Source organism: Daphnia pulicaria, chromosome 7 (assembly GCF_021234035.1).
Source record: "Daphnia pulicaria isolate SC F1-1A chromosome 7, SC_F0-13Bv2, whole genome shotgun sequence".
In the NCBI taxonomy this organism is placed as follows: Eukaryota; Metazoa; Arthropoda; class Branchiopoda; order Diplostraca; family Daphniidae; genus Daphnia; species Daphnia pulicaria.
In genome coordinates this window covers 4,551,903-4,566,605 of record NC_060919.1, presented here as the reverse complement: position 1 = coordinate 4,566,605, position 14,703 = coordinate 4,551,903, and the positions used below count along the sequence as shown (strand labels likewise).

General features: G+C 41.4%; 4 protein-coding genes across 4 annotated transcripts; all 4 read right to left on the bottom strand.

Moving 5' to 3' along the window:
- Window positions 1-443: 443 nt before the first annotated feature.
- LOC124348521 (extensin-2-like) lies at window positions 444-3,888 on the bottom strand. Its single transcript, XM_046798749.1, has 7 exons — window positions 3,827-3,888; window positions 3,582-3,754; window positions 3,002-3,501; window positions 2,482-2,926; window positions 1,196-1,429; window positions 966-1,115; window positions 444-902 (listed from the first exon to the last, which is right to left on the bottom strand). The coding sequence occupies exons 1-7, from the start codon at window positions 3,831-3,833 to the stop codon at window positions 564-566; spliced, it is 1,848 nt and encodes a 615-aa protein (XP_046654705.1). The 5' UTR covers window positions 3,834-3,888; the 3' UTR covers window positions 444-563.
- Window positions 3,889-4,891: 1,003 nt separating this feature from the next.
- Window positions 4,892-5,873, bottom strand: LOC124350083 (cuticle protein 7-like). The gene is made up of 3 exons (XM_046801095.1): window positions 5,800-5,873; window positions 5,621-5,701; window positions 4,892-5,553 (listed from the first exon to the last, which is right to left on the bottom strand). Exons 1-3 carry the CDS (start codon window positions 5,803-5,805, stop codon window positions 5,128-5,130), a joined length of 513 nt encoding a protein of 170 aa, XP_046657051.1. The 5' UTR covers window positions 5,806-5,873; the 3' UTR covers window positions 4,892-5,127.
- Window positions 5,874-8,469: 2,596 nt separating this feature from the next.
- On the bottom strand, window positions 8,470-9,719 carry LOC124349933 (repetitive proline-rich cell wall protein 1-like). Its single transcript, XM_046800881.1, has 3 exons — window positions 9,595-9,719; window positions 9,421-9,504; window positions 8,470-9,362 (listed from the first exon to the last, which is right to left on the bottom strand). Exons 1-3 carry the CDS (start codon window positions 9,598-9,600, stop codon window positions 8,658-8,660), a joined length of 795 nt encoding a protein of 264 aa, XP_046656837.1. The 5' UTR covers window positions 9,601-9,719; the 3' UTR covers window positions 8,470-8,657.
- A 1,175-nt stretch (window positions 9,720-10,894) lies between these two features.
- Window positions 10,895-11,676, bottom strand: LOC124350169 (cuticle protein 18.6-like). The gene is made up of 3 exons (XM_046801211.1): window positions 11,572-11,676; window positions 11,400-11,489; window positions 10,895-11,323 (listed from the first exon to the last, which is right to left on the bottom strand). The coding sequence occupies exons 1-3, from the start codon at window positions 11,575-11,577 to the stop codon at window positions 11,066-11,068; spliced, it is 354 nt and encodes a 117-aa protein (XP_046657167.1). The 5' UTR covers window positions 11,578-11,676; the 3' UTR covers window positions 10,895-11,065.
- Window positions 11,677-14,703: the final 3,027 nt, after the last annotated feature.

Sequence of the window (14,703 nt, the reverse complement as noted above, 5' to 3'; positions counted from 1 at the left end):
ATCTTGAGAGTTACTCCAGTTTGACATTTTAAATTAGGGCCATACGGAACAACACCCCATTAAATTTTTGATATTTGAATAACATTCCGTCTGAGCGTCACGCAATCTGAATAATTATAATTAATTAGAGACCCATCCGCTGAACAATAAAAACGAATTAGAGTGAAAATCGATATCCTGACTTTAAAAGAGAATATTTTCAAAGTATTTTGAAGGGCTCTCTGATAGAACTCAGATAGGCGAAGGATATCTACATTTCATTCGGATTTTCTTCACGTATTCGAGTCACAGAAGCCGTTGTTTATGCCCGTACTTTGTAATCTGAAGGCTCTTCCTTTAACCATTTTTTTTTAAATCTTATCAAGCCATCCGAAAATGCGGATAAAGATTTTCTTTAATTGAAGATGGTACCAATTTTTTAAACGAAAGGCAAATCGCACGAATGAACAGAGAAACATTTTGTATCGACTGGCTACACATTTTCGTACATAAACTCACTTTCACGTCACTTTAATATAAATCTCTGATAAAATTCATCTGATAATTTGAGTCAACAATGGAATTTAATATTTGGGTGTCCTGTATGCATTAGGGGCCGGGTAGGACGGTGTTTGAGGGGCTTTGTAGGCCGGAGCTGCCGGAGCTGCCGGGGCTTTGTAAGCAGGTGCGGAGTAAGTGGCTGCGGGTTTGTACTCGGGGTATCTGGCCTCTCCTACGTACTTGACATCGGCAACATAGCCGTAGCTGTCAGCCTTGTAGGTGACGATCTGGGTGCGGCCATCGGGAAGGACGACCTGGTAAGATCCGGTCGTCACTTTGCCATCGCTGCTCTCGGAATGAGAATAGTCGTTGTAGGATTCGACATCTTTAACAGCCCATTCGAAGCTGTAGGGTTGTGCGGGCTGTATGGAAAAAAGTAAAAATCCAAATCCAAATTTTAAAAAAAGTACTAAATGTAAACTTACGTAAGTTTGAGGTTGGTAATCGGGTGTGTATGCCGGTGCTGCAGGCTGATAGGCAGGAGCTGGGGCGGAGTAAGTCGGTGCAGAGTAACGCGGAGCTGGGTAAGCCGTGTTGGCGGAGACGACAGCAATGGTAGCAATGAGAATAAAGACCTAAAATCAAAATATTGAATTAATAAGCAAATTATTGATTAGCTACCGAAATGTTGATTTAAGGGATCTTAATCATTTACCTTCATGTTGTGAGTTGTTGCAAGGTTAGAAACAATCAAGTAACTGATGATTTTCCTCTCGACTACGCGTGCCTTATATACTTGCAACAACTGCAACGAGGGGTGTGACTGCTGCTCTGAAAAGATAACCTGACAAAAAAAAAGATTTATGGCACGATAGAAGGGTGTGGAAAGTGAGAGGGAAAGTAACTCTTGATCTGCATGTTTTGTTTTGGATTTACCCGCTGTGATATTTCAAGTAGCTTTCTATAAATGAATTTGCAATTTTGTAGATTTTTTTGAGGTCACTCAGGAACAGGTTTTAAATTGAAACATTCGATTGGGCTGATGACTGCAAATAAATCGGGCTGAAGTGGCGAAATTTCGGAAGTCAATGTACTGCGGAACAAAGCAGATTTTCCGAGATTTTCCTTGCTGTTAAATCCTTGAACAAGGACACCTTATATTGGATTTAAACTTAATTGTAGAAAGGAAGTACCATTTTTTAAAACTCTGAATAAGTTTGAATATTGCACCCATATGGCTTTCACATTTCACTTAATAAATAGGAAGGAATTCATTTTATATTATCAGCATAAAAAATACTTCAAGGTGGAAGATGGCAAAACTGTTTTTTGATACAGTTTTTGAAAAAAAAAACTGGCTCAAATTATGGTTACTGAATTTTTCTTTAATAGAACTAATCTGTTATTCTTAATTCCTGTTGCTGTTTCCGGGCTCGACTTTTTAAAATTCATTTGATCAATTTCTTTTTTCATTTAATTTTTTTTTTTTTTTCATTTGATTTTTTTTTTCATTTGATTTTTTTATAGACATTTGTTTCCATTGGAATTTTTTTTTCATTTGAATTTTTTTTCCACTTAAATTGTTTTTTGTTTTTTTTCATTGGAATTTTTACTAGTTTGGCATTCAACGATCTGGTGCAGTTGCGTAAATGTTGATGGATTTACCCCAAACTACCTTCACCCTTTCGAGGTGAAGGTAGTTTGACAAGTGCAAGGCTGGAAGTGAAAACTTTCATTCCGGTCGACTACCGTGTCAATAGCCTATGACGGCAACTGGCAAATGGCCAATCTGCTATTTTTATTCTAGACGAGGGTAGAACAGAGGTGACGCAATGTGCAAAAAAGTGAAAAAGGAATATAGAAAATCACATGTATTTATTGACGTGTAGATAAATCTTTGATCTTGTAATCAAAATGTCTGATTGGTAGTAATAAAATTGCTCTGTGTGTTAATAATGGGTGCGTGAGATATCTTTTAAATGTGGTAGCCGCTCATATTTAATAGACAGGAGCAGCTGGGGTTTTGTAAGCTGGTGCAGCAGTCCTGTATGCGGCAGGTACAACTTTGTAGGCTGGGGCTGGAGCCGGGGCTTTGTAGGCCGGAGCTGGTTCTGTGTAGACTGGGGCTGGGGCTTTGTAGGCTGGAGCCGGAGCTGGGGCTTCATAGACTGGAGCTGGGGCTGGGACTGTGTAAACTGGAGCTGGAGCTGGGGCTTCATAGACTGGAGCTGGGGCTGGGGCTGTGTAAACTGGGGCTGGAGCTGGGGCCTTGTAGGCTGGAGCCGGAGCTGGGGCTTCATAGACTGGAGCTGGGGCTGTGTAAACTGGGGCTGGAGCTGGGGCCTTGTAGACTGGGGCTGGGGCTGTGTAGACAGGGGCTGGAGCTGGGGCTTTGTAGGCTGGAGCCGGAGCTGGGGCTTCATAGACTGGAGCTGGGGCTTTGTAGACTGGGGCTGGGGCTGTGTAAACTGGGGCCGGGGCTGTGTAAACTGGGGCCGGGGCTGGGGCGGTGTAAACTGGAGCTGGAGCCGGAGCTGGAGCTTCATAGACTGGAGCTGGGGCAGGGGCTTCATAAACTGGAGCTGGGGCAGGGGCCTTGTAGACTGGGGCTGGGGCTGTGTAAACTGAGGCCGGGGCTGGGGCCTTGTAGGCTGGAGCTGGGGCTGTGTAAACCGGAGCTGGAGCTGGGGCCTTGTAGACTGGGGCCGGGGCTGGGGCTTTGTAGGCTGGAGCTGGGGCTGTGTAAACTGGAGCTGGAGCTTTGTAAGCAGGGGCCTCAGGTGCTTTGTAAGCTGGGGCAGCATATGCGCTGGGTTTGTACTCGGGATATCTGGCCTCTCCTACATACTTGACATCGGCAACATAGCCGTAGCTGTCGGCCTTGTAGGTGACGATCTGGGTGCGGCCATCGGGAAGGACGACACGGTATGAGCCGATGACAGTCTTTCCATCGCTGCTCTCAGAGTGAGAGTAGTCGTTGTAAGATTCGACATCTTTAACAGCCCATTCGAAGCTGTAGGGCTGTATGTGCAAATTCAACGAGATAATAATGAAAACCGCATTAGTTTAATGATTCATTACAATTGGAAATGTTAACTTACTTGTGGTTGGTAAACGGGAGCTTGGTAGGCTGGTGCGGGAACTTTGTAGGTCGTAACAGGTACGCTGTAAACGGGAGCTGGGTAGACCGGGGCTGGGTAGGCCGGGGCTGGGTAGACCGGAGGAGAAGCGGCGGAAGCGACAGCCAAAATTGCAGCGAAAATGAGGACCTTTAAATATTCCAAGGATAATTTTTATTTTGTAATGAGAAAACTGATTTAGTGAAACTAGATCTTCTCGTCGTTTACCTGCATGTTGTTGGTTGTTGTTGTGTTTGAATCAGACGAATAACTGATGCTTTTACTCTGGGCAAACGCCACTTTATATACCTGACTGTCGTCCGCTTGATTGTGTACCGTCAACTGATTGGATTACGTGATGAACAGAATTGGAGTACAGAGTTGAACTTTAGAAAGGTCTGTAGAAAAGTGAGAGGGAAAGTAACCATACAGCATCTGTTTCATTCCATCCCGAACTTCAGATATGCCATCACCAAAAAGCGGTGAGCACCTTTCTATCTAAAACAAATTTGGCCGTTTGATTTTGAATTTTCTAGTTCTTTCACTCTATAGAACAGGTTGAAACTCGGATTACAGGAGATGAATAAGGCTCGAAAGAGGTCGAAATATTGCAGAGGGCTCTCAAACCAGCCCAACTGGTTTACACTCTGTAAAGGTCGATTTTTTTTTTTTCACTTTCAAAGTGCAAGTGTTAGGATCCAGTGTGTCTTTATTATATCACTCGGCGTGATGAAGATTTGGTTTTGGATTTATGGCTTGAAAATAGGAGAAACTCGTTTTACATTAAAACAAGTTTCTCCTATTTTGCATCATTAAAACTTTTAATGATGCCCATGTACTTATTGGATGAACTGGTTCAAAATCCATCGTCCTTCATCCAGGCATTTTCTAGTTTTTCCGAAATTCTGGTCAAGGATAAAACAAACATCTTTTCAAAAAGAAAGAAACCGTGAACTATTTCAAAGTCCCAAACAACGAGGCGCATTTGGAAAGGTAACTCTTCGGTTCTTGAATCTGAAATCGATTGCGAAACTTCACTCGCCCAGCAAGTAAAACTCTTAAAAATTTTTTGAATAACAATCGGCTCACTTTAAATTTTCATCGTACCCGTTGTCCTGGAATCCCCGCGGAATATCACCAATCTAATATATGATTACTATGACTAAATAAGGTCTCGTTATGTCATTGCCGAGAAATTTATTCACCGCCGTAAGCTATTAAATCTCTGGCTTTGTTTGACATTCTCCTTGTGACATTTTTGCGCGATCGATTTGAATTGGAACTCATTTCTCTTGAAACATAAAAACATCTTGTATTTCAAAACGTATAGTGCATAGTATAGTAGCCATCTTTCAATTAGGTACAACACGGAATACTTTTTTTCAAGCTCAATATGCTTCGATTGAACATATTTGGAGAAAATGGGAAATATGGTCACATCAGCATTCAATATAAATTTTTGACATTTTTTCAAAATTATAAGAGTATTTAGCTTCACATGAAGCAGGTCAGGACACCATCGATTGCATTATCCTCTGTAAGCCAGCGGCACAATCGGTTTGTAGGCCGGAGCAGCGGTCGGAGCAGGGGCTCTGTAAGCCGGAGCAGCAGTGGGAGCAGGGGCCCTGTAGGCTGGAGCTGCGGTGGGAGTAGGAGCCCTGTAGGCAGGAGCAGCTGCTGGTGCTCTGTAAGCCGGAGCAGCAGGAGCTGGAGGTTGATAGGCGGGTCCAGCGAGAGCCTTGTACTCGGGATACTTGGCTTCTCCTTCGTATTTTACGTCCGCAACGTATCCGTTGCTGTCGGCCCTGTAGTTGACGATTTGCATGCGACCATCGGGGAGTTGAACTCGGTAAGATCCGGTGACGACATTGCCATCGCTCTTCTCAGAGTGGCCGTAGTTGTTGTAAGATGGGGCGTCGTTGACTGCCCAGTCGAAACTGTACGGCTGAGGGGGCTGACATTGGAATAGATTCGTCAGTTTGAAAATTTCAGCTTTAAATCAATTTGAATAAAACACTTACGTAAGATTCGGGAGTCTTGTAGGCCGGCTCCGGGTAGGATTGAGCGGCAACTGCGGCGAAGAAAGCGGCTACGATGACGATCTGCGTGAGATATTTTAATCCAATTTTACAATTGTCCCACTTTTTCTCTGCTGGAAATGAATTTGCAAATGTAAAATACTCGACTCGATTGTTTTTACCTTCATGTTTGGAGTTGTTTGGAGGATGAAGATGATTGAACAACTGATGCTTTCGGTTACGTCTTCGCTCTCTTTTATATAGCGCACCTGGAGCCATCAGCTTCACGGTGGCGTGAATCGCGATGTCCGAGTCTGGCCTACGGAAAAAGGGGCGTAATCAAAAGTCGAATTCGTGAGAGGGAAAGTGAATCTTTATCCACATTCGTGGCTCTCCTTTTTTCTTTTTTTTTTTTTTTTTTTTTTTTTGTAGGGACTCGTTACACTCGGTACTCACGCTATACAGTTTCGGCTTCAATTCACGATCTCAATGCTGAGCTTTCTTTCACATTCGGACTTCATTCCTCTGTCGGCATCCCCCCCCCCCTTCCCGACGTTTGATTCAATTTCAATTGGAATGAAGCAGGTCGAGCAGAATAAATAACTTGGCGATGCGGGTCCTAATGACGGCTGGTCTGATCTTTGTTAAATTATTAGCATTTGGGTTTGGGTTTGCGGTCTGTAAGATGTCGGACATTTCCAGATCACACTCAATTCAAACGTTAGATTTTTAACCCTATGGCGAATTCTTACTCGAGATTGGAGAAAGAACGGGCCAAAAAAAAAAACACTTGCGGCATTTTTCGAAAGTTACCGACACGCAGATCAGCAGCAGCAGAGTTTCTTTGTCGAATTACCCGAATTCTCTGCCATTAACAATTGTCTCTTTTTTTTTTTTTTTGTTTCACTTTTTCCCCTCAGACAGTTATTAAATCCGATTGCATTTCGAATGTAATCTCTGCCCTGGGAGTTTAGCAATTGTAAGGAAACTTAAGCTGCTTATAGACTTTCTCTCCCGCGGAGCACTATTCTACAGCAGGCAGCAGGAGGGCCTCACAAATTTATTGACTTAGTAGTTCCTGGTAATCGATGTGTGACTCGGGTTTTTTATTTTATTGACTACAGAAACAAGAGATTAGACGTTTTCTTCTTCCTTCCAGACGCTAGACTCTTGTGCAAGTCTTTGCCATTCTTTCAACTAACGCCCATGTTTTGCATGAGTAGAACCTTCCGTTCGGCCGATTAACCAATTTATACGACGCCATCGTGAAATTATACTACCGTGGCGTCCACACCGTAAAGATACACAAGAAGAAAAGTATAAAGTAGATTGCCACTTGATTATTTTCTTTCTCTCCCCGAGAGGAGAAACTAGTTGATGGATCCAATTTGAACGAAATTTCATAATGGTCGACATTACACATCTGATGTGTGGATAACCGAATTACAATTTTTTTATCGGTTGGGCAACGATCTAAATGTATTTCCATAAAAATTGCCAATCATAATTTGGTTTTGGTCTTGCGATACGTTCTGGAAATTCCCCCAATGTTCATAGTTGCCACCCGAACGTGAAAATTTCCCTGTTCCCATGACAACGACAGCAAATGGCATGACACTTCAATTTTCAATGGAAATTTGTTTCTTTTTTTTTAATTTGTTTTTATTCAAAGTCGAACTAAAGAAGATGTGTACAAGAAATCCAGCAGATCAGAATAAGACCAACGATAGTGAAAGCTAGAATTGTTTATTTTATTTCTTTCTTTTCAATTTCACCGTTGTACGAAAAAGAAGTGAAGGGGATCGCTCCCGCTGTGCCATGGTAAACCTGCCGGAATGCTAGTACAGGAATCGACGTTTTCCAGGTCACAATCCGGGCGATGGATTGCGCAAGTTGATGCACAAGCCATGATAACGATGATCGATCATAATCTTATTTCCCTTAATGGCTAAATAAATGGAGTTGGAATACCATCTTTCCCTCGCCAGACCACGCCCAGCAGAGTCGCCGTGCTGAATCATCGTGACCTCGATCGTTTACACAATTACCAAAGCTTCCATTTCTGGGTTGTCAATGTTCCTGTTTGCATTTGAAAAAAACAAAAATTCAAATGTCAAGAAACTCTCCAAAGAAAATTTTATCCATTCTTGGTTGGCATGAATAATCTCGGGAGTATATGAATAATTCCGACTACAGATAACCGAAGCTTTGACTGTATAGAAAAGTGGAAAGGTGGTTGACATAATTTTTTTTTTTTGCGGTCTCCATCCCATGTTTCCGTGAATAATTTGAAAAACCGAAACATGGAATGAATATCCTTGTCAGACTCTTGTTTTTTTTTTACCAGACGATGAAAGTGAACTTATTAACGTCGGCGGCATTTCTTATCTGCGACGCTTCACTGGATGAGAATATTGCTCACCCATACGTATTTGTGTTAGAGCAGGTTAGAAATCAGAACTTTATTTGGAAAACGTAAAGAGGCTATCGTTTACAAATAACAAGATGATAGCAAAAAACGCGCACGAACGGATGAAGTTGAGAAACTTTCCCTTAGCTGCAAGTAGACTTGGACATTTTTTGCTAATAATCTGATTTCTATCTTTTGTACATTGTGATCTCTCCCGCAATATCCTGTCGTCAGTTATTTATTCACTGGTTTTAAATTCGACTCAGGCGATTCAATAAGATGCGCATTTGAATATTAACCAGCTTAATGGTGTTCGACATCTTCTCCGCATTTTAATAACAAAAAGTGTGAGACCCGGAAAGAATAACTGAGCAGGAAAAAGCGTCACAATCTCATTTTGTTTTTGTTTTTTAAATTTTAAATTATAGAATCAATTCTTTTATTTTTCTATCTTTTAAAAATTGTATTCTTTAAGGTACACACACACACACACGCAAAAGAGTATTAATGGGGCATACAAAAGGGGCACGTATATCATCGAATGCAACCAGCGTCATTGTCAATTCTTTCCTGTAAACACAACCTAATTAAATTGAGCACTATTTAATTATTGTATGAGCTTATAGTATTTTAGGAGCGAATTGGAATCCAAGGCGAAGAGGCAGCAGCGGAACTCCTATAGATTGGAGTGGATGGAACTTTGTATACCGGAGGCGCGGGAGCGGGAGCCTTGTAAACCGGGGCCGCAGGAGCCGGGGCCTTGTAAACCGGAGTAGCGGGAGTAGGGGCTCTGTAGACCGGAGCTGAAGGAGCTTTATAAGCCGGGGCAGCGGGAGCGGGAGCTTTGTAAGCTGGGGCTACAGGTGCCGGGGCGGCGGGAGTTTTGTAGACCGGAGCGGCAGGGATTTTGACAGCGGGAGCAGATTGGACTTTGTAGACGGGAGCTTCTGGGGCTTTGTAAGCCGGGGCAGCGGGAGTAGGGGCTCTGTAGGCAGGTGCTGGGGCCGGAGCCTTGTAGGCTGGAGTAGCTGGGGCCTGGTAAACAGGAGCAGAAGGAGCTGGATAGGACGGGGCTGGAGGAGCTGGATAGGAAGGAGCTGGGGCTTTGTAAGCGGCTGGTTTGTATTCGGGATACTTGGCTTCTCCCTCGTATTTTACGTCAGCGACGTAACCGTAACTGTCGGCCTTGTAGTTGACGATTTGCATGCGACCGTCGGGGAGTTGAACTCGGTACGATCCGGTGACGACATTGCCATCGCTTTTCTCAGAGTGGCCGTAGTTGTTGTAGGAAGGAGCATCGTTGACTTCCCATTCAAAGCTGTACGGCTGTGGGGGCTGTCATCAAATGACAGCGTTAAAATTAATCTGATTAAAGTTATAAGGCTTCACTCACGTATTCAGAAGTTTTGTAAGCCGGCTCTTTATTGTAAGCAGTTTGAGTAGCAGCCACGACCACCAATACGGAAAGAATGACAATCTGTTTTGACCAAATCCGGAAAATATTTTAAACTTTCTTATATGTTTCTTTTCAAATTTTTTTTTTTTTTTAACTCGATTGAATTTTTACCTTCATGACGAGGAGTGCTGTGTTAGTAGTGGACTGGAAGACAATTCGACAAACAACTGATGCTGCTGACTTTTGACATCAGGCTCTTTATATACTTACACGGGCTCCAAGGCTCCATGTAATGCAAACTGGGAAGTGTTTAACGATACGTGGGTAGGGCTTATTTCTCCGATGGTTTCGGTTACGACTCCTTTTCCGTATCGACACCACCTTCTGATCGCTCCCATTTTTCCCTCTTCGCAGAAGGAGAAAAAGTTTTTCTTCTTTTCTTTTGGAATTTTACAGCACGCGCCAGGGAAAGGGAAAGTAAAGCGGCTGCGTAGTTTTTTTCTTCCTGTACCCCACTGCTTTCACGCACACCCGGATCGTTGCCATAAGAAAACTGCGCGGACATCGATTCGAAAATATTGGACTCAAATAATTATCCAATCGATTTTGTAAAAAAAATTGAAACAACAATTTGTGGTCAAGTCTCACGGTAGGCCTGCCTTAAACAGGTTGCACCGCCGCGTAACACCCGAGAACACGTCAGTGTTACGCGCATTGTAACCGGAGGTCTCGGCTTCCCATTGGAGATTTTTTAAATTTTCAAATTACAACTTATGGAAATTTCTTGCCGCCCTCTTATTGTCTTGTGACGATCTTGCAATTTTCTATTTTTAAACGTACTACGGATTGTATTCGATCGCCTCTGTTGAATTCAGTTGATTATACACCTTCCAGAAAATCTGTATCAGCACTTTCTCTTCTCGTGCGACGCTACAATAAATCCGGAGAACAGGTTTTTTTAGTTTTGTGGGACACAAGTGGGTCACGTTCAGTTTCCTGTCCGCCAAAAACATAATAAAAAAAAAAAAAAACATCCAGCAGCTCTTTTGGTTAACTACACGTGTAACTGTTTTTCAAGAAGAAAAAAAGAGTCTGAGCTGCATAGAGTTTTTCCTCCTTTCTTCCGACTCCATGACTTTCCAGCCCGACGCCCATGTTTTTTTTTTAGATGTTATCGCTTGTTGCGTCACGAAATCGGCTTTGCGCTTCATTGCACGATTAAACTTCCATAAACAGTCTGCAATCCTTTTTTTTAAATTTCAGTGAAAGATTTTTTTTTTTCGATTTTCTCTGGACTTTCTGTACAGTTCCTTGTGACGGCAGGGGAAAATCTGGCGACCACTTTCAAAGCCGCACAGAACTCAATTCCCTGAATCAATCAGGCTGAAAATCCCATTTCAGTTTTCTTCTTTTATTTCTGTAATATCAGCGTATAAATGCCTTAACTCTTAATCAATTATTATTTGAAAAACTCGATACAATTTTTTTATTGTCAGAATTAAGCGCGTTATTAGTACACTTGAGCAGATTTGATTTGATACAGATACGTATGTAGATTATCGGAAACATGATGCGTTAAGCGATTTGAACTATTTCAGAATGAATTCACTGCAAACGCTAAATTAGCATTTTTGAATTACATTTATGAACGGCCGACAACTTGAAATCCAATGGCGCCGGGGATCCACGTTCCGGTTTTGGAAAAATTTTCGTACTTGACGTCGGCTCTGTAACCGTTCTTTGCGTCGGCCGTGTAGGTGACGGTCTGGATGCGTCCATCCGGAAGGTAAACGCGATAAGAGCCGGTGGTCACTTTTCCGTCGCTGCTCTCCGAATGGGAGTATTCTTGGAACGACGGTTTGTCAAAAACTGACCAGGAGAAACTGTACGGCTGGCGAGTCTGAATATAATAACGTTGAAAAATTCATTCGTGAAATTGTCTTTGGAAATTTGAACGTTCAATTTGAGCGATTTACGTATTCGGCGGTTTTGGGGGTTGGCGCATAGTTGGTCTGCGGGATTGGAGAAGCTGCCACTGCGGCGAGAAGAGCATAGAGGATGACGAGCTAAAAACATTTACCATAAATTTAAATTGGTTTATCTTCAGATTTTCAGTTCAATATTTAATTTGATTAAAACACTTGATACCTTCATGATTTTGGCTTGTGCAAGGGTTGAAGTTTAGAGGGAAACTGATGCCTTTTGACCGCTCTCAGTCGCAATTTATAAGGTGATCGCTAAAAAAAAAATAGAAATTAATACGTTTAGGTGATCAATATGTGCAGGGAAAGTTAGACAGTTGGTTTGAGGTATTATATGAACCGGTGCTTCTGGATTTCAATAAGAAGAAGTGAAAGGCAATTCTTTTTCTTCCTGGTGAAACTTAACGACCGGTTACTCATTTCATTTCTGCGTAGTTAAACCGCCAATGTCCTGAACAAATTAGCATTTGTGTTTTTCGTACCCCCAATTTTTTTTTTTTTTTTTTCAATCGACCTGTGATTGTCGTGAAGTAACTATCGTATTCCCATTTGTACAAATTCAAAACGTTAACTGAAACGGGATGATTGGGCGATAAAAAAAAAAATCCGGAGAAACGATATTAAATTAGTGGTTGACATGTTATAAATTAGGAAGTTCAAAAAGAATAAATCGTCTCAATTGCGATCACATTTTTCAGCTTGCATTGGTGGGTGGTGTAGTTCTTTCTTGAAAATTTCCAAGAGCAATGTCTTCTGCGTATGTTCTCAGTGTCTCAGCACCCGCCTTTCCGGATACATTTTTATAGTTTTCTTGTTGACTTTTATCGATTATATCGGAGCCATGCATAAGAGTAATCTTGCTGTATTTGAGAGTAATTGCTACTTTTTGTTGCGACGAAACGTAATTTCAATTTTTGCCTTTTTCATTTTGAAGTGTATCAAATAGCACAAACTACGTGAAATAATGAAGGAACACCGGCAGCGGAGAAAGTTGAAACATATACTGTACGATAAGACTATCAGCTCAATCAGCTCAAAAGTCTAAAAAAGGACTGCAGGAAAGTGAAAGGAATGACTTCTTCTCATGAAGCTGTATGACGTTCATTTATTTCTGTTTTATGGAAAAAAGGAATCGATAAATAATGCAAATATATTTTTCAAACTAGGCAGTTGTCTGTTGAGGTACTGTAAGCCAAACACACGGGCAAAGTGTGTAACAAAACCTGCACAACAATTACTGACAAATAAGCAAATAACTGACCGGTTCTGACATATTTGGACCGTCGGTACAGCAGAATTCCAGAATTAGTTATTAACGCTGCTGTGTACTTTTCGATAGTGACGTATTTGGCAATTACCTTCAAAACCCATTCACGCAATTGTCATGTCCGGGTCATTGTCTCATGAACGCTGAAGTGACAGCCCAACTTGATTGGCCGGAAGCCAAATAGGAAACAACTACTCCGCACATTAGATTACGGAAACACCTTATTCAGCCGAGTATAGGAGCAGCATGGAGAAGTAGAAGTGAAAGAAGATGTAGTCATTAAATTTTGTTTTTATTCCAACTTGATCAAACGTCCTAAATTGGAACTCAAAAATAATTGAAGCGTATAATTTGAAGATCATAATTTGATTGTGTGCAAATGTGTAATTTGCGATATCGTTACTCCTCGCTGGGAAAAATCACATACACGTTGATTGCTGTCGTTTGAATGTTTCACATAACGAATGTGTAACAACCCGTCATTTTCTCGAATAACAGAGAATACGAAAAATAAAGCGGAAATTGATCAAGGTTTCTTCCGGCTGGAGAAATCAATACTTCTGCGTTATAAAGGGCCTCTAATATGTTCGTTTCATTTGCATGACTGCACGGTACACAAATTCTATTGTGCAACCAGCTGAACTATATTTTATTATCAACAGAGTGCTGGTAATTGCCATTATAAACTGCGCAGTTTGGGAAACGTCCTTTCTCTACAAATGACCTTACAACAACAAATTGATCAAAGAAATTTCATTCACGTAATCTGGCGCTCACTGGATTAAATATGATTCATATTTGATTCACTGGATGGGACAAAAATATTTGTGATCTCATCGTTTCGTCACCGTTTGAACTTTGGCGCCTATTTTCGTCCCGTCCAATTTTATCATCTCAATTAAATTGTGCCATTCGTTTCCATTATAAGGCTGATTGCACATGCGAGGCGAATAACATTTAAAAAAATCTGAGACGTGGAAAGTGTGCCCAGGAAAACTTGTCTGTGTTGTGCAAGAGATCAGGATGTCACTCGCCGAGTTCGTCAAATTAATAAGTTAATTTATTAATAATTACAGTTTTACGGAGTTGCCGGAGGAAAAACAAAAAATTGGGAAACATCTTGAACGACTTGCAGTTTACACGCACGAATTTGACGTTGACCCACATACGCAGTGAGTCGTAGTATTAGACCTTGTTAATCATAATAACAACCTCGTGTAACTCTACGAATAATTGATGGCAACAACAAAAGAAAAAAATTAAAGCTCACGGCTCGCCAATCAGTTATCGAAATTCGAGTCTTAAAAAATAACAAAAAAAAAATAAAAATTCCGGTTTTGGCTTGTATACGTCGCTGTAGGTGAAGCCGTGCCATGAACTTGATATGCTTTATAGTGTAGGCAATACGTAGATTTTACAACAACAACAAAAATTTAATAATAATAATAATAAAACATCTCGAAAACTGAATGGTGCAACCGAACTTGTTTTTTTGGCTTCCAACCCAACACAGTCAGGTGTCGATTGCTCAAATATCCGGTTTTTGGGATGTAACAGCCGTCAGGCAATAATAACAAATAATGAAATCAGAGCTGGTCAGTTCTAAGACGCATATACCGGAAAACGGCTAATGTCACTCCAATCATTTTCTTTCGTCTTTAATTTGTGATTTTCAATTTCATCCCGGGGCTGTCGGAGATGAGATTAGGATAATGTTTACGGTTTCACAAGTGACGTAATGGAAAGGAAAACATTCAATTTTTTTTTTGGTTTTTCAAAAAATTCAAATTTGTTATATAGGCGATTCAAATCTTTTATTGAAGGGCATTTTATAGCCCAACACCTCTCTGACGGATTTTGACATGGCTCTCAGAAAGCGGTTTGACGGGGACATGGGTGTGGCCTTTCGTGTACGAAAAAACGAAAGTGAATATGAGCTAACCCTTCTTTTTTGTTACTCTTTTCTCAGTCGAGTGTACATTAATAAAGTTTATTGCGGCTCCAAAGAGTACCAAGACGTCACTTTTGTAG

Excerpts from the sequence above, each read along its gene's own strand:
- LOC124350169 (XM_046801211.1), bottom strand. Across the intron at positions 11,324-11,399 it reads CCCCCAAAACCGCCGAATAC|ACTCGCCAGCCGTACAGTTT; the intron begins GTAAATCGCTCA and ends TATTATATTCAG.
- LOC124348521 (XM_046798749.1), bottom strand. Across the intron at positions 1,430-2,481 it reads CCCCAGCTGCTCCTGTCTAT|AATATCACAGCGGGTAAATC; the intron begins TAAATATGAGCG and ends AAAGCTACTTGA. Across the intron at positions 903-965 it reads ATTACCAACCTCAAACTTAC|CCCGCACAACCCTACAGCTT; the intron begins GTAAGTTTACAT and ends TTTTCCATACAG.
- LOC124350083 (XM_046801095.1), bottom strand. Across the intron at positions 5,554-5,620 it reads ACAAGACTCCCGAATCTTAC|CCCCCTCAGCCGTACAGTTT; the intron begins GTAAGTGTTTTA and ends TTCCAATGTCAG.
- LOC124349933 (XM_046800881.1), bottom strand. Across the intron at positions 9,363-9,420 it reads CTTACAAAACTTCTGAATAC|CCCCCACAGCCGTACAGCTT; the intron begins GTGAGTGAAGCC and ends ATTTGATGACAG.